Genomic DNA, 16,553 nt, shown 5'->3' with positions numbered 1-16,553 from the left:
ATGCGGGCTAGGATTGTATATCAATCCTTTAAAGGTCCTTCTTGATGATGTGGGCCTTGGGAAGAGTGCCAGCGCGGTCAATGGCGCTCTGGCGAGCTGCAGCAAGACCGAACTGAGTGGCAATACCCTCAACACGGTGGGTGGAGTTGATGTTCTTAACAAGGGTGAGCTGCCAGCAGGTGGCACCACCCTGGCGGGAAGTGATGGTGGAGGAAGCAAGGAAGTACTCCCAGATCTAAGAAAGTGGTTAGTAAGACTTCAGAAAGACCAAAGACTCAGATAGAAAAACTTACGCGGAACCAGCGCTTTCCGTACTTGGCCTCAACCTTGTCGCGGTTACCCATCCAGTTCCGGTACCAGCGCCAGAGGGTAGCAGAGTAGTGAACACCAATGGTGTCAACAGCCTTGACCTCGAAGCCAGCGCCCTCGAGGCGGTCCACAACGAAACCGAGAGGAGTACTGGCATCGGCACCGGGGAAAACGTATTTGTTCATGAAAAGACCCCAGATCAGGTCCTCGTATTGCCAGGACTTGCGGAGACCAGCGATCTGCAGGAAGAAAGTACCGTTGTCGTCAAGCATGTCGTAAACCTGAGTCAGGAAAGAAGAGAGGTGGCGGACACCGACGTGCTCAGCCATCTCGAGACAAGTGATGTGTTGGTATCCACCCTCAACACGGGGAGCATCGCGGTAATCACTGCAAATAATGCGACTCTGGTCCTCCTCGATACCAGCTTTGCGGAGACCATTGTTACCCCAGGCGGTTTGGTTGCGGCCAAGAGTGATACCGGTAACGTGAGCGCCGTAGTGGGCCGAAGCGTACTTAGCAAGGGTTCCCCAGCCACAGCCAAGATCGAGGACCTTGTCACCGGGCTTAACTCCAATCTTCTCGCAAACAATGGCCAGCTTGTTGTCCTGGAGCTCCTCGAGAGTCTCCTCCTTGTTGATATCACTGATAACACCGGAGGTGTAGATCATGCGTGGGCCAAGGAACCAAGCGTAGAAGTCATCACCTCGGTCGTAGTGATCACGGACCTGCTCCTCGTCTAGAAATAGGGTTAGAATTGCCAATGGAGCTGTAGGAAGACGTGCTTACCCTGAGAACGGGTGTGCATCAGCATCTCGGGGATGAAACCAAAGAGGAAGTGCTTGAAGAGACTAGTGGTGAACCTGAAGTTGGCCCAGTCGTGACGGTACTCGAGGCACTCCAGAGCATCGCCCTTGAAGTCGACCTCGCCATTGAAGTACTTCTCGTAGAAGACAGCCATGGGGATCTTGCTCTTGCCACGGTAGGTAGCACGGTCGTGCTCGCTGTGGAACTGCAGGTAGTGCTCGACGGGGCGGCCACAGTACTTGGCATTCTCGGTCTTGCGAGGAGAAACGGAAGAAGAGACAGCCCAGAAGGCCACCAGAATGGGAAGGGAGGTGAAGAGAGCAAAGAAGATGGTGGTATAGAAACCTCCACCAACCTGGCGAGCCAGATACCAGGGCACGATGATTTCCAAAGCGATCATCAAGCCATTGGAGAAGCTGTCGCTGCCGGGTGAGTCGGCAGGGACTGGAGCATTCTTAATAGCCGGGTACTGAACAGTAAAAGGAACAAATTAGGTCCTGGAATCATCAAAACATCCCTTGCGGGGAGCTCTAGCTGTGCGCTTACCAGGGTAGTCGGAACACCGCAATCGAAGGCAGGCTTGGACTGCTCGGGGGCAGCCGGAGTCTGGATGTATTCGAACTCCTCGGTGGAGTCCGGATGAATGGTCGTCATGGCGGCGGAGGTCCTGAGAGGAATGGAAAGGGAAAAGGAGAGGCCAGAGTAAATAAGAAGATATGGGCAATTCCCGGGGCGGTGTGGGCTAGACCCAGGTACCGGGAAGTACGTGATTGGTACCTGTAAGTTCCATGGACGGGCTAGCTCAGGACCTGGTACCCGCCAGGTACACCGAGTTTACTGTGTCCTGCCTCTCCATTGGGTTCTATTTTGCCCACTGACGTACGCAAACCATTATTACAGGGATCAGCTAAATAGTGGATTTTGTTTCATTCACTTATTGTGAAGCCTTTATCAAAACACCTGAGCATTATTAACGGTGACCCAGAATTCCACACCAGAAATCTGGTACTGCCTACGTGGTGGCCCGAGGGAAATGCGCATGTGCGCTCTCGCCTGTCTGTGGCTTGGCAAAGGATCATCATTAGAGTGGAGAACGCCTGAAACAGTATGATCCGCAGTTTACCTCGGAAGGGCTATCCAGTTACAAGTACATTAACACTAATATTCCATAACGCCAGTATCCTTCAGCTTCCCAAACCCTGTAAACAATCTCCTGCCAAATAATCATACTGAAGTAAAATTGAATGTTGGAATCCCTTTTCAATGAGTATCTTTCGCAACGTGACCCCTACAAAGTGAGCTGGAAGCTCTCGGCCTCATCATCTTCGTCAAACGTGGGCAGTGGTTCTTCCGGTTCCTGGGTGATCTCATCCGGGGTGTCAAAGCATCCAGCAGCTTTGCAACGAGTCCACATTTCCGAGTCCAGCGGAGGGGCTCCATACAGCTGCATATAAGTTTCGGGAGATAGGATCTGAGAGCTCGAGGCCCTCTGCGTCTGAGAATGTTTCTCCCATAGGGTGGACGACACACTGCGTCCCTTGGAATATCCAACGGTCGTCCGAGAGTTGACAGAAGCAGCAGTATTGCGCATGGAAGAGGGGTTAGATGGGACCCTGGCGTGCCTCTTGGGCATAACCAGTGACGATGCCAACGATGCCACCCGTGGTTTCGTGGTTAGAGCCACTCGAGGTGCAGCAGTTGGCTGGGTTCCGGCAAGCGCAGCGGCAGCGTCACGAGCCCGAAGCGTGGACACACTGCGAGTTTGTCGTGCGCTTGTAGGTCTGTTTGGGGGGATGGCATTAGGCTGAGCTGCCTTTGTAGACGCATTCTCACCAGAGCTCTCAAACCCAATGTCCTCGAGTTGTCTCATGATCATATCATCCACCATCCTGTCGCACGCTGCTGAATCCTCCTTGAACTTGCGCTGTTTCGCTGTGAGTCCATCCCTGCCAACTTGTTGCTTTCCGTAAACACTCTCCAGTCCCAGAGCTCGATTCTTGGGTCTGAATTGGGGGAATGTGGTGTCATATGTTACATCATCTGGAAGGTCGGGAAGATCTGTAGTTCGTCAGAAATAAGGTTTTGGGGGTTGCAGCTTTAGTTGTGCTTAGCGTACCTCTAGGCTTGGGCGGCATATATTCAATATCCGGTACGTCATCGGCGGCAGCGTCAATGTGGACTTTGGTTTGAGCTTGTTGTGTCACTGGAGCCGCTTTTCTGATCTTCTGGGCAGTCGACTGTCTGCGGTTTGTCTTCGGTTGCTTCGTGGTTCCAAATGGCGCAGGCGTCTGCAGGTTGTTGGCTTTGAGGTTGGTCGTTTTCATGCCCAGCGGAGCGCGATCCTTCACTATAAGAAAAGAAGTCAGTTATCCAACTCTCTCCAAATCTCTAATTTTTCGCGAAAAGCACGCGTACCCATCGGTGTCATAAACGCGTTGCCCGGTTTTCCATTTTCCTGGCGATTCCCATTGCCCTTCACAGTGCGATTTCCAAATGCCAACGGGTTGTTCTCGTCATTTCGTTGCTTGCCGGGGGTCTTGGGTGCTAACGGCTTGCTCTGGTTCAAGGGCTTAGCTGCGGCGGCAGTCTGGTGGGTGTTTACCAGGTTCTCCTGGTCTCGAAGAGCCAACATAGTGGCGAACTAAAACTGATGATTCTCATGCACCGTATCAAAGAAATCAGAGTCGCGTTATCGGGTTGAGAGTGACAAAGGACTAGAGTAAGTTCTAGATGCAGGTGTTGTCGAGTGGTTGCCCGTGGAGACGTGGCGATCGTTGGGCGGTGATTGGCAGAGAACAAGAGCGGATTGTGTACCTAACCATACCATGGTTACGCAGCTGGTACACAGTAAGTATACGGTACTTCCCCTGTAGTGGAGCTAGTACTTGTTGTGCTGGTACTGTCTACTTATTCACTAGTCTGCCATTATTCCTCCCCTTCTCTCCCAAAACTCTCCCCAAATCATCTTCCCACCCATCCAACACTCGCCCGGTTTCTCGCTGAGCGAAAGCCTAACTACTCTTCCTTTCAACCATACATATTATCTTCTTTACTCCCTTTTCAATACCTTTAAAATGGACAAGATCAAGGAGGTAAGTCATCAAAGACCCCTGCCGGCGGGGTAGCTTGACGGTTTCCCAAAATCACACAGCCCCTCGTCATATGCATATCTGCACCCCCCAGCATTCCATCACTTCCCCACTGAGAATTTTGCTAACTTGCTATTTATTTTAGCGCATGGTCGCCATCCGCGCCGAGGCTGATGAGGCTCACGAGCTCGTCGATGAGCTCAAGGCCAAGGTCAAGACGTTGGAACAGGAGAATTTGTCAAAGGAACAAGAGATCACATCGCTCAACCACCGTAATCAGCTTCTAGAGGAAGAGGTTGAGAAGGCGGAGACCGCCCTCAAGGAGGCTAAGGATGCTGCCAGCCAGAGCCTCCAGCACGACACCCAGAACGAGGCCCTCCAGCGACGTGTGCAGCTCCTCGAGGAGGAGGCTGAGGAGAATGACAAGACTCTGCGGGAGACAAATGAGAAGTACGACCTGCTACCGATTCTATCAAAGTTGAGTACTGACATTTTGGGCACTCAGGCTCCGCCAAACCGACATCAAGGCTGGTCACTACGAGCGGAAGGTGCAGGCACTCGAGGACCAACATGCCAAGCTCGAGCAAAGATATGAGGATGCGATCAAGGAGCACAGCACTGTCAAGAAGGAGCTCGATGACCTTGCATCCCAGATGGCTGACATCTAAGCTGGTCTAAACTGGTGATGGGTGCAGGATATCGGGATACATTTGGTTGGATACAGACTTCATTCTCTGGTTTGTCCGCTTTTTCATGCCGTGATTGTTTGTGTTACGCTGGTGCCAATTATATGGGCCAGATACAGCGCTTTGATAGCAATAACTTTTTTTATCATACAACGTGCACTACGGTGTCTACCATTTCCTGCATCATTGCATTCTTCCATGTGAAACGCCTGCGATCCGTAAAATTGACTGAATAATTGCTGGAAGCCGAGTATATGCACATGTGATGTCGTATCTCTTTCAAGATGTGGTTTCCTCATTCCTCTGCACCCTTTCGTGCCTTTGCCCTCTTCGATTTCACAGCCCGCTGTTTTAACATTGTTTGCTTGCGCTCAACCTTGGTCTCGTAGCGGAAGTTCCTCTTCTTTTTCCTGGCTGCTTCTGAGGCTGCACTCCGGGGCTTCCTCTTCTTTTTTGCGTCCTCTGTCGACTCGACCGGGTATGTTTTCTTTTCTTCGCCCTCTTCGTCCTCCCCCTTGGCAGCCTTGAGGAGACCCTCACGGGATGCATCCATTTCTTCGACCGTGACTGTTGTGTATTTGTCCTCGTCGATATATTCGGCTTCGTAGTCCACTGCTGGAGGCTCTTCGAATCCCTCCCAGTCTTCCTCCTCTTTCTCGCCTTCCATTTCGCCGAGATCTCCAGCGTCCTCCTTCATGCGCTTGAGTACTGCTTTATGCTCCGCCATTGCCTGTTCGAAGTCTTTTTTGCGATCCTCTCGAATCTAGAAAAAATTAGCGGATGTCTTTGGGCGCGCATTGAAGACGAACCTTTTTTCTTGCGTCTCTCTTCTCCTCCTTGTATCTCTTCATGGCATTGTCTTGCGCATGCTTGGCGCGTTGCACCTTGCGCTTGTGAAATCCAGTCAAGTATTCATGGCGGGAATCGTCGTCGAAATTGACCTCTTCAACTTTAGGCCCAGCAACAATTTTGCGTTTTTTCAAATCCTTGGGACCCATGATGAATGAAAATCCCAGTCTTAATTATTTGGTTCGAATAACAGAAAGACCTTTGTATGTCGTAGGTTGTGTTAAAACTGCGTTCAAAACCAAAAAAAAAAGTTGATATGAAAGCTCAGGCGGGTCGGGGTTCTCGACCGCCTCCGAGGCCAAGTCGGACACCTCCCGTTGGCAACATCATCGCCAACTTAACCCCATCCCCCACGCCAAACATAATGCATTTCAGCAGGTTCGGGCTACTGGCCCTTGGGGCTACTGCGGTAAATGCTTTCAGAGATACTTCGCCATTCTTCCTCGCCTCAACTTCTGAGTATGTTTGATTGAACGTCTCCGACTACAGTTAACTAACCGATTCTCCCTTAGGGTCCTGACGAACTCCGCCTACATCCAGACAGGAGCTTCGCTCCTCGAGAACCTTTCCTCATCTCTCAGCACCTGTCCGTCTGATTACTATGTTGTCGTCTACCAGCCTGGTGTGCACAGTTCCGACTTCTCGACACGAAAGTCGGCACCCCGCTTGGGTGCGAAGATGCTTGGGAAAGACAGCTCGATCCGGTCCAAGATGAGCATCAACGAGGTCGCTGGATTGGTGGAACCTAAGGAGGTCAAGAGTCTTTTGGAGAAGAAGTGCAAGGCCCAGACTACCGCCGTCGACGCTTCCTGTAAGTTGCCTTGGTGGCCAACAACGGACTTGGCAAACCCGCGCGAAGAACGTCACAGCTAACAATGTAAAGCCGGATCGTACCCCTCATACTTTGAGGAGGGCCCCCGGATTATTGATGTTGAATTCCCCATGCTATCGCTGGACTCGGACCGCGCACAGCAGCTTTCTGCATACGGTATGTATATAGTCCACATATGCACTTCATTGTTACTGACTCTGCTAGATGGGTTCCTTGCCGACGTCATTGATCGACTTCCTTTCTCATCCAAGTATACTATTCTCTACATCACCTCGCCGAAAGAGTTCCCCGAGACGGATTCCGTTATCTACGAAGCCTCTGGAGATTCGTACCAAGACCCGCTCCGCATGGAGCTCAAGCGGGACTACTCCGCGCGTGGTAGCGCATCGAGCTCATCAAACCACACCTCTCTCTTCGAGGAGTATCAATACTTTACTCCAGGTTTGTATCAGCCAATCCCACCTTCTGTCTGTTCACTATGCTCACCTCTTTCTAGGTATCTTCATGGGACTCATGGCTACCTTCCTGTTCCTCGCGATCTTGTACATTGGCATCAATGCCCTAAGCAGTCTCGAGATTCCCTATGCTGCATTTGAGAAGGACACCTCGGCTGCCGTGCAAAAGAAAGCGCAGTGATTCGTAGTGCTGTGTAGTGCTTTCTTGGATTATGTTTTTTGGAATACACCTCCATTGCTGCAATTGATTTTCTTTTCTGGGGTTTCAGGGGCAATTATCTTGTATTCCCGTGTATGATAAATCATGTTTTCGCTGTTTTTGAATGTGGGATTTGCCTAAGTAAATTCAAGTCCTTTATGTCTTTTTTTGGAAACTGTCAGGTGACAGTCTCAGTCTTGCCTAAGGCACCCCCTCTCCTTTAGCGTTGGCGTCTTTTGGTTTCTTCCAATTCTCGGTTAAGGATATGTCTTACGGTCATCTTCAGGCACTCGTTGACCTCACTTAAATAACAGTCATTCGTTTTTGAGGGATTCCCAAGCCCTCACCTCATATGGAAATTTGTTGACTGTGGATCCGTAACCTGCAGCCTGAGTTGAGCATCCAATCTTCCACAAGAGACAAGTCGCAGTTATTTTCGGAATCAACAGAGACTTTAGCCTTGTTGCCCAGCTTTCATTGATGACCTGACAAGAATCGATAATCTTCCTTGTTCCTCGCTGTCGTTGGGATCGGCGCCTACTCCGAGTGACCCGCATACTGTGGAGAAGCAGGTGATCGATTCTTTACGCCGCCATGCGAGTTCTACCGCAAGGGCTTGGGAAATCCAAGCCGTCATTCCTCCTGTTACTGCTTTTGGTCATTTCCATCGCTGCTCAAGTGTCTGCCGTACCGGCCGACGAGACAACAACAGATACCGATGCGGCTAAGACCACCGACGATCTCTCCACCACTCAAACAACCTCTAGTGTGAGTGAGACCACCACATCTTCAACCACTTCCACATCGAAATCAAAATCTACGAGTACCACCTCCTCCGACTCTACAGACACAACCATGGATACAACCACCACATCCTCCTCCTCCTCCACGAAGTCAGACAGCACTACAACAGCATCATCCGTCTCCACGACAACGGAATCATCAACATCATCCTCCACCACCACAACTGACGCCGCCATTGTGACGATACCACCAACAGCCAACGCCCCATATATGCAAGAGAGCAATGCACCAGAAGGCACAGTGTTCATCGCTGTCGGCGCCGCGCTAGGGCTAATCGGCCTAACTCTTCTCGCATGGCACGCAATGGTTGCATGGTCCGTAAACCGCTCAGTGCGGCGCGCCGCCGTAATGCACGCCTCGGAATCTAAGCGCCTCCTCCGTGGCAGCAGAAAGAAGCGATCAATTCCCTACTCCGCCGCCCCAGCGACCGACGTATCCCTTCACAAACTCGGCGCCGCAACTCGCACAAGCTACAAGCCCAACCGAGTACCGAGCGCGAGCAGCGGCCTTTTCTTTTCGCCTACTGCCGGCGGTCCCACTGCATCACATGCCAGTCTGCACGCTGCAGGAAGCGCGGGAAATCGCGCCTCAACATACCTGCCTGCTGGATACTACGCTGCTGCCGGTAGCTCCAACCCCGCTCCAGAGCCGCTATACTCGCCCACTGCTGGCCTCTCGTCGCCATCCTTGCCTCCGGCTGGTGTATACCATGACTCGCATAATCAGCGCCATTCTTATGTGGGTGCCTCGACGAGTTCCTTGAATCTGAACCAGGCGCCGCAGGGTCGTGCTCCTAGCGCGTACCTTGAGGACCTGTTTGAGGGCCATGTTCCTCATAGCTCTGATTCGGGCCGTCGGTAATGCCACTGATTTCGAGCTCTTGGTATGCTGGTCATTATATGACGGGATGATATTGGCGAACTTTTTTTATTGGATCTATATTGAGATTTCTTCTTTTTCTTCGCCATATGCTCTGCATTTATTCTCTTGTCCATTTTCATTTCGGGTTTGTTTCAACTCGGCGTTCCATAAACCCTTCATATGAGGCGATCTGCTATTTCATTTTTCTCTGCGCATTATCATCACTATTACTCCCTTGTCAATACAAACTAGTTTACTCACAAAGTGATTCAACTATGGATATAACTACAAGCCTACTGGTAATTTCTATTCTTGCAGTCAGTGTTTATTGCATTACATGTAGAAAATATTGAATAAGAATTGTGCTCTATTGAAATGGTAAATCATGAAATATCGTTCGGCCCAACCGAAAAGGGCCAAAATGAAGGGAGAGAAAACCCGCCAAGCAGATTCATATGGACAGAACACACCCTCTGAAACCATAAATATGTGCCTGGGCTTTGGGACGAGTGTATGGGGTATCTATGGGTTGGTTCAAAAGAAAGCGAACTAGTCAATGCGCTTGTACAGCTTTGCCTTGGAGCCGGCAGACGAAGCACCGGCACAACAGGCAGCAGGCTTCTCCTCGGGGTGGAGTGAAGATTTATTGAACAACTGAGAGGATTGCGGGACGTCAAGAGCCGGATTCTTGTTAAAGAAGCCATCGGGCTTCAGCATGATGCTGATACGCTCCATCGGCATGACGGGGAAGTCCTCGATGCGGGGATTGTGGGTAAGACCAAAGGCTGCAGGGGGTTGTTAGTTATATAGTACAGATCAAGTCGCGGGGAGGAATGCTTACTGTGCCAAAGAACGACGTCTTCGTTCTCGGTGTTGTCCTTACGCTGTACCCAAGTCTCGACGCCCTCGGCGCGGCGGCTTTGGTTGGTGAACTCGCCTGCAGCGTACAGTTCATCATCCTGGTACTTAGTGACCCAGATCGGCTTGGTGGCAAACTCAGCACGTCGGTAGCCATGGGCATTCGGGCTGACCAAGAGCATTTGGCTGGGAGCTGCCATAAGCTTGTATGCAACAGGCTTGTAGGTGATTGGGTTGGTAATATTGTCGTTGCGGATCTTGAAGACTCGGTGGCGATCCACGCTGGTGTTCGCTGTTCCTGCCGTGCGCATCACCGTAGCCTCTGAGGTATAGCCCACAAGGTAGGGATTCTTCTCGTCTTCTGGCATAGGAACGCTGTCCTCGTAGTAGACGGTGTTTTTAAATCCATCAATGGCGGGGTCAATTCGAAGGGAGAACATGTGCTGATGGAAGGGAGCCATAACACCAGGACCGACGTTAGTACCCCAGGGGACGGTCTCGCCGTTCTGGTTGTCGAATGGAACGGTGGAAAGAATGCCGGTGGCTCGAACTTCCAATTCAACATTGGCAGCTTGATCAAAGATATAGTTGAAGATGTACTCATAGTTAGCCACAGTGCAGATCATCTGTAGGACCAACTGGCGGTTGCGCACAACGGTAGCAGCACCGGTGCGATAGTTGGTGTGCTTGTGCTGCAAACCGTTATCTTGTTCATGCATGCAAATCACGTTCTTCATCTGCAGTGGGTTGCCTTTAGAGTCGTTGCTGTAACCATCGAAATACTTGATGTGGCCAAGACAGTCACATCCAAGTGTCAACTGATTGGCGTTCATACCAAAACCAGTGTCGCCGACATCAAAGGCCTGCTTGCGGTGGTAGGGAGCTCGGGGATCTAGATTCATGTTAGTCAAATCCGCTAGGAGTTAGGGGTGATAGGGTTCTGATCCCACTTACCTCCATATGGAACGGTCATCTCAGAAACAGCCAAACGATAGAAGATGTTTCTGTTGTCATATGTTACGTTGTAGATAACCAAGCCTTCGCGAGCGTTGAAACCGACTCTGAAGCGCCACTTCTGCCAGTAGACGGAGTTGCCATCCACCGAGTAAGAAGGACCCTCGGGCTGTTGTACGATATAGGGCTTGAGATCGGTGCGAAGGGGCTCATCCAAGAGGTCGTGGGCATACTGGACTGTCTTGACAGGCTTCCAAGGCTGGGTAGACGTAGTCTCGAAATCAGCACCGCCGGGGAGGTAGTCCATGCGGATCAACTCATGAGTGAGACCGTCGAACACCGGTGAGAACTTGCAAGGCAGAGAGTAGTGATTGTTCTGGGGGTGATCCACTTCGACCATGTACATAAAGCATTGGAAGAGCCGTCGGTCCTCGTTGTCACTGTCTGTGCCGTACATCCAAGGGTCATTGCAAACAGTGACGCCCGCGGGGAGTTGTAATTTCTCGATCTCGGCCAGCACGGCGGGGTGTTTCATGCACATTGCTTCGATCCCGGCAATTTCATCGATATCAATCGGGCCCTATAAAGCAGAACTGTTAGTAAACCCTGTTTCTTGCTTCGGGAGTGGCCTCTGCTCACCTGAACCTCCTTGGGAAGTTCCTTGGCATAGACAATGGTGCGCTTGTCAGCATTGAGAAGAGCCTTGTAGAAGGCGCCAGTATCCAGACGATGGAAGAGCACATAGAGGAGACGGGCCGGTGGTGGGGGCAACGGGCGCCGTAAGCGCTCTGCTTCAATGTATGCGATAACATCCTTCTTGATAGGCTCATTGACATCGATGCGCTTGTAGCGCAGAGAGACGCCTGGGAAGGTCGCCTCAAGGATGCGTACGGCGAGCTTGATCTCCTCCGGTGTGATTGGGTCGAATGGGTGAGGGCCGTAGTTGGTCACCATTTTGGCAGTGTTGGGGGTACACTTCTGAGGTGGAGATATGAGGCGGTTGTGAGATATTAGGGAGGAGATGCCACACGAGTCCACGGAGAAGTGAAAAAAGCAAGAGATGTAATGAATGAGAGGATAAGACGCAATGCCTGCACTTAAATATCTCGTCGCAATCCGGGGGGATCTTATCGGGTTACATAAGGTCTGGCTGTACCTGCCTAATTAGGAAAGAACCCAGGGCAAGTGGAGCGTTGGAGAAGAGGGGTCTTGGCACTGAAAGATTGGGCAAAATGAATTGAACATGGATATACGAGGTAAAAATTATAGTAAAAAAGACTCGCCCAAGCTACTCAGAATACTATTTTAAATCTATCTCAATGATCTAAACGGATATACCTTGTTCTCTATCAAGATAACATAAGAAGAGGGCATTTAAAGTTCAATGTCACATGATCTTTAATCCACAATTTCCATGTCACGTGAGTATGGGGTCGGCGTAGAATTGTCCCAATTTGGCTTAGTGTGTTTTGCTATCGATAACTCTCCGATAAATTGTGCGGGCTAATGCCCGCTACAGCGCATGCTTGTCTGAATTTGTCCAATATCTGCGATAAGCATGCCGTCACTAGTACCTGTTAGAGCATCTCCATACTATCTAGGCGCTCCTTGACACTATGAATGCCTTTCCCCTGAATGGCTCGACGCAGTCGTCTTCCTTCACACCCGGCCAGCCCACTTCTGCCCCGAAAAAGGGTAGGACACGGCAATCAGGCACGGCATGGACTCGCTCAGGATGCATAACCTGCAAAAAAAGGCGCAAGGCCTGCGATAAGGCCAAACCTAGGTGCGTGCTAGAATTTGATTTTGTATTTCATAACTAATTTGTCCAGTTGCAACAATTGTCTCAAGCAAGGCCGGACGTGCGAGGGTTATGGCTCTATATGGGCAGAGCCGTTAGGTCCATCGGCCCAGGTATTCTCACAGACGGAGACTTCAAAACGCCGACGACTCAGTGCGTCCTCGTCGTCTCAATTACCTTCACCGGCACCGTCCCCGTCCTCGGATGCATGGCTCGAGACTAATTTATCTCCCGGGCCGGGGACTTCCCTGGCCTGGTCTGTTCCATCTTCTCCTCGGGGATATGTATCATTTGAAGCAGCTACCAGTCCGGTCCAGGATGTAGAGGAATACAGTTCTGGCCTGGATATTGATTTGCATAGCTCTGTCGCGGTGATCCCACAGCCTCAGGGGTATATCAGTCATCTCTCAACACATGAGACTCATTACCTCCAATATCACATGGAGCAGGGGTCTCGACTGCTAGCAAATCTAGAGAGCGATGGTAATCCCCTTCGGTCGATGTTGATTCCCAGGGCAATGTCGTCACCTCTGCTGATGAAGGCCGTATGTGCCGTCTCTGCTCTTCATCTAGCAAATCGCTCCCATGGCTTTGGAGCACATACGGCTGCAGTCAAATACTACAGTGGGACGCTCAGCGGACTCCGCGCAGCACTGGACAAGTGTTCAACAGAGGTTTTCCCTGACGATGCCATGCTGGCAGTCGGTCTACTATGCAAATACGAGATCGTCCGTGGTAGCGTTAAGCAATGGGTTGTTCATCTCAATGCATTGCAACGTTTGATCGTTTCACGCGGTGGATTTGCTTCAATGGATCGAGATGCAGCCGAGTTCCTGCGTGGACTGTATGTGTGACAACCTGCAACGTATGTTACCGAACGCTAACATAATATCCCATGATCTAGATTCGTATATGCCTATAACATGGCCCGGATCAGCAACCGCAAGTGTATCACTTCAACGGATTTTTTTGTCGATAGCGATATCGGTATCCCAAAATTGGACATATATATTGGATACACAGAGGAAATCCTCAAATTATGTGCACGCATCGCAGAGCTGCCTTCCCTCCAAACTGACACGTTGGCTCTTCGACTCAGCGTTGCATCCATGTTTGTCTCCCTCCGTGGTTATAAAAAGCAGTCTAGTCGAACATCCGTGTTAACACCCCATCTCAGAAACGAATCCCTCCTCACCTGGTCTCACACTTCAACACCCTACATAATTCCCCAAGGGACGTCACCAGCAACCCTAACTCGGCTTCAACTCGTAGCGGAATGTTTCCGTGACGCAGGATTTGTCTATCTCCACTCGATCATGGAGCGCATTAGCAGAACCTATCCAGATGCCTCTTCCTCCATCAACACTGGTACCATTGTCAACGTTCGGCTAGAGGGGACACCATCTCTCTCAACACAAGACTGGGCTCCTCTCATCTCCGCGCCGAAAAGCCTCGCCGTCTACCGCTGTCTTTCCCGCGTTGAGACTTTCCCGCTGGGTGACCACTGCGAATACTCGGCGCTCACATTCCCGCTCTTTATATCTGGGTGTGAGAGTGATAACGTAGCGGACAGAGAGGTTGTGCTTCGTTCTTTGGGCAAGCTACAGGATAATTTTGGGATTGGGAATGTTAGGCGTGCAAAAGAGTTATTGGGGATCTTGTGGGGGAGACAGGATGCTAATTTCGATTCTCAGTTTATTGGCATGGGTCAGAAAAATGTACATTGGTTAGATATTGTGGAGGAGCTAGGGTGGGAATTGATTCTTGCATAGATAGCGGCAGTTTGGATATATTTTCGTTACATTAGGGATAGAGAGGTTTATGTTCGCACGAATGACACGAAAACGCTATTGTTATTGAATGACATATACACCGGATTTTAGGCCGAGATAGCTTTCCCCTTTCGCTTCAGTACTCACCCCGTGCCGCTTTTTCCTCACTGAGTAGACTGGTGAGGTCAGCGGAAAACATTAGTGACTTCATTTTGCTAGTGGGCTACATGGTAATAGAAGTACCTATCGTTCCTAACCGCCAACGCTGTGAAGGACTTGTTACCGGGAGAACGCATTAGAAATACAATTACTGCAAGAGGCCTCAATAGGCTTAACGAGTGGAAAAGAGCTCCGAATAAGAGCCCGAGGGAGTCCTTTTAGGATAGCCCTAGTTTTATTCGAATTGAAGCTGGCTTACAAATCGATATATGATTTTGTCTGGTTTCAGAGATTTAGGTTTATGATGCATAATATCCCCAAGAATAATCATAATCGGTTCCATAACTCAGTTGGTTAGAGTGTGGTGCTAATAACGCCAAAGTCGAGGGTTCGACCCCCTCTGGAACCATGATTCTTTTTTTGCTTTTTTTTGAACTTGCAGTCTTTTTATCCTTCTCAAAGATCAACCAAATCAATCCCGGCTGGACTTCATGTCATGTTGATGCAGTCGGGCAAGTCTTTCTCAGACTTTCTGGGGGATTTACGTGGGTATATCATATATGGCTCGGTGGTACCCTGTGCCTTCGCCATTCACGTACGGTGCCTGGATCTAGTGGATTTAATCCTAATTAGATGTAGGCAACGGCCTTTCTGAGCCATTGTACGCGGATAGCAAATTTTTGAGCTATACAGACCCAGCGCCAAGATCAGGTGATAGCCGTAGCCCTGAAGATTGCCATATTTGAGCCACGATCTTTTACCAGATAAAGAGGTAATTAACAAGCCTCTGGTCTTGAAGAATCAAACACATTCCTTTCTTTCAAATCCGAGCTGGAATTGTATCGGGGTCTCGGCTTTGTACACGCCGAGAGGGCGACTCTTGGTGAAGCTCATCTCAAATGGGGATGATCATCTTGTTCCAAAAGACCAGGCCTCGGCGGCGCTTGCGGAAAGAATGGACTTATTATGCTATCCCGTATATCACGCACATAATAGCGTGGTAAAGATATATCAAGAGTTTCCGCATTCAAGCATATAGTCCATCATTTCCGGTATCTAAGCCAGATTCTAATCATAGTAGGGCACTAGACTCAGATTAGCCGAACTTTGAGAATAATGGATACATTTTTTTCTCTATCACAGCCCAGCTATGTGATTATTTTACGGTATTATCGCTAAGTCGTTGTCCTATCATATAACCGTGCGGCCTTTATACGAGCAAGAATTACTAAATACCTATTCATACCATAATATTGGGAAGACCGATAGAATGACATCTAAAAAGACGGTTAAGGTCTGTGTAAGCACACATCCTATCGCCGGCATCAGGCACTCTAGTTCCGCCATTTCTCATTCTAAGAATGCTTCCAATATCCCGCATGCTATATCTTAAAAAATAATGAAATATCTTACATTTAGGGCCACCAAATATTAGGTCATGATTGTAATCCGTAGCCAAGTATCAAAAACGAAAAGGCTAACCAATGGTTCTGTGCTTTGTTTTCTTTGCTACAACCTATGTGGTCACCGCCGTGACCACTCATTTGCCGTGATCGGAGAATGTTAAGCTTATCTCGGCGAATTGCTGCATGGTGAGGTCGCTCGGCCATTGCTGCCTCAAATCCTCACGTTTCTCACGGACGGTAAGCACTTCATCTCCCAATTGGTGAAGTAGTAGAGCAAGGCAGAGCATGGGCTGAGGCTGCACATAATACTGGGCCAGTGATTCGATTTGATGATGGTAGGACATAACGTACTATGCAGCTATAGGTAAGTTTTCCCATTTAAGGTTGTGTATTCGCGAAACCTCGGCTTCGACGATTGAAAGCATTCTCCTTCTGCTGACAACTTTTTCAACCTCCTGCATGAGATCATCGGCATAATGCGGCCATTCCAGGCAGCTCGCTTCAATCGCGCATATGTTACATCCCAACGGCGACAAAACAATCGAGTCTCAGTGAGAGTGGTACCCTCTATAATATCGACTAGCATGTTTATTCTCATAGCGGCCTCGCTCCCAGAGCTTTGAATCCCTTCATCGACTTCATTACCGGAAAAATTGCAGTCTTTGATCGATATTGCAAGTCGACTCGCTGGATCGAGGGGATTGCTTCAGACGCG

General features: G+C 49.9%; 9 protein-coding genes across 9 annotated transcripts; 4 read left to right on the top strand and 5 right to left on the bottom strand.

The window, feature by feature from the left end:
* Positions 1–28: 28 nt before the first annotated feature.
* On the bottom strand, positions 29–1,767 carry N7517_011122 (putative cyclopropane-fatty-acyl-phospholipid synthase; the record flags this gene model as incomplete). Its single annotated transcript, XM_056728845.1, has 4 exons — positions 29–235; positions 294–1,045; positions 1,096–1,582; positions 1,660–1,767. 4 exons carry the CDS (start codon positions 1,765–1,767, stop codon positions 29–31), a joined length of 1,554 nt encoding a protein of 517 aa, XP_056574660.1.
* Positions 1,768–2,401: 634 nt separating this feature from the next.
* On the bottom strand, positions 2,402–3,745 carry N7517_011121 (uncharacterized protein; the record flags this gene model as incomplete). The annotated part of the gene is made up of 3 exons (XM_056728844.1): positions 2,402–3,171; positions 3,230–3,460; positions 3,529–3,745. 3 exons carry the CDS (start codon positions 3,743–3,745, stop codon positions 2,402–2,404), a joined length of 1,218 nt encoding a protein of 405 aa, XP_056574659.1.
* Positions 3,746–4,187: 442 nt separating this feature from the next.
* N7517_011120 (tropomyosin) lies at positions 4,188–4,870 on the top strand (the record flags this gene model as incomplete). The annotated part of the gene is made up of 3 exons (XM_056728843.1): positions 4,188–4,205; positions 4,348–4,652; positions 4,708–4,870. 3 exons carry the CDS (start codon positions 4,188–4,190, stop codon positions 4,868–4,870), a joined length of 486 nt encoding a protein of 161 aa, XP_056574658.1.
* Positions 4,871–5,183: 313 nt separating this feature from the next.
* Positions 5,184–5,886, bottom strand: N7517_011119 (rRNA-processing protein RRP17; the record flags this gene model as incomplete). The annotated part of the gene is made up of 2 exons (XM_056728842.1): positions 5,184–5,651; positions 5,698–5,886. 2 exons carry the CDS (start codon positions 5,884–5,886, stop codon positions 5,184–5,186), a joined length of 657 nt encoding a protein of 218 aa, XP_056574657.1.
* Positions 5,887–6,101: 215 nt separating this feature from the next.
* On the top strand, positions 6,102–7,205 carry N7517_011118 (Ac45/VOA1 transmembrane domain-containing protein; the record flags this gene model as incomplete). Its single annotated transcript, XM_056728841.1, has 5 exons — positions 6,102–6,196; positions 6,250–6,548; positions 6,621–6,725; positions 6,774–7,010; positions 7,066–7,205. 5 exons carry the CDS (start codon positions 6,102–6,104, stop codon positions 7,203–7,205), a joined length of 876 nt encoding a protein of 291 aa, XP_056574656.1.
* Positions 7,206–7,817: 612 nt separating this feature from the next.
* N7517_011117 (uncharacterized protein) lies at positions 7,818–8,888 on the top strand (the record flags this gene model as incomplete). Its single annotated transcript, XM_056728840.1, has 1 exon — positions 7,818–8,888. One exon carries the CDS (start codon positions 7,818–7,820, stop codon positions 8,886–8,888), a length of 1,071 nt encoding a protein of 356 aa, XP_056574655.1.
* Positions 8,889–9,437: 549 nt separating this feature from the next.
* On the bottom strand, positions 9,438–11,654 carry N7517_011116 (uncharacterized protein; the record flags this gene model as incomplete). The annotated part of the gene is made up of 4 exons (XM_056728839.1): positions 9,438–9,673; positions 9,730–10,638; positions 10,701–11,280; positions 11,340–11,654. 4 exons carry the CDS (start codon positions 11,652–11,654, stop codon positions 9,438–9,440), a joined length of 2,040 nt encoding a protein of 679 aa, XP_056574654.1.
* Positions 11,655–12,316: 662 nt separating this feature from the next.
* Positions 12,317–14,273, top strand: N7517_011115 (Zn(II)2Cys6 transcription factor; the record flags this gene model as incomplete). The annotated part of the gene is made up of 3 exons (XM_056728838.1): positions 12,317–12,486; positions 12,533–13,345; positions 13,406–14,273. The coding sequence occupies 3 exons, from the start codon at positions 12,317–12,319 to the stop codon at positions 14,271–14,273; spliced, it is 1,851 nt and encodes a 616-aa protein (XP_056574653.1).
* A 1,699-nt stretch (positions 14,274–15,972) lies between these two features.
* N7517_011114 (uncharacterized protein) lies at positions 15,973–16,182 on the bottom strand (the record flags this gene model as incomplete). The annotated part of the gene is made up of 1 exon (XM_056728837.1): positions 15,973–16,182. The coding sequence occupies one exon, from the start codon at positions 16,180–16,182 to the stop codon at positions 15,973–15,975; it is 210 nt and encodes a 69-aa protein (XP_056574652.1).
* Positions 16,183–16,553: the final 371 nt, after the last annotated feature.

The sequence above is a fragment of the Penicillium concentricum genome (genome assembly GCF_028827145.1).
Source record: "Penicillium concentricum strain IBT 3081 chromosome Unknown utg000006l_segment0_segment0, whole genome shotgun sequence".
Lineage (NCBI taxonomy): Eukaryota > Fungi > Ascomycota > Eurotiomycetes > Eurotiales > Aspergillaceae > Penicillium > Penicillium concentricum.
Note: the sequence above shows the minus strand (reverse complement) of the source record. Positions and strands in the feature narration are given on the sequence as shown.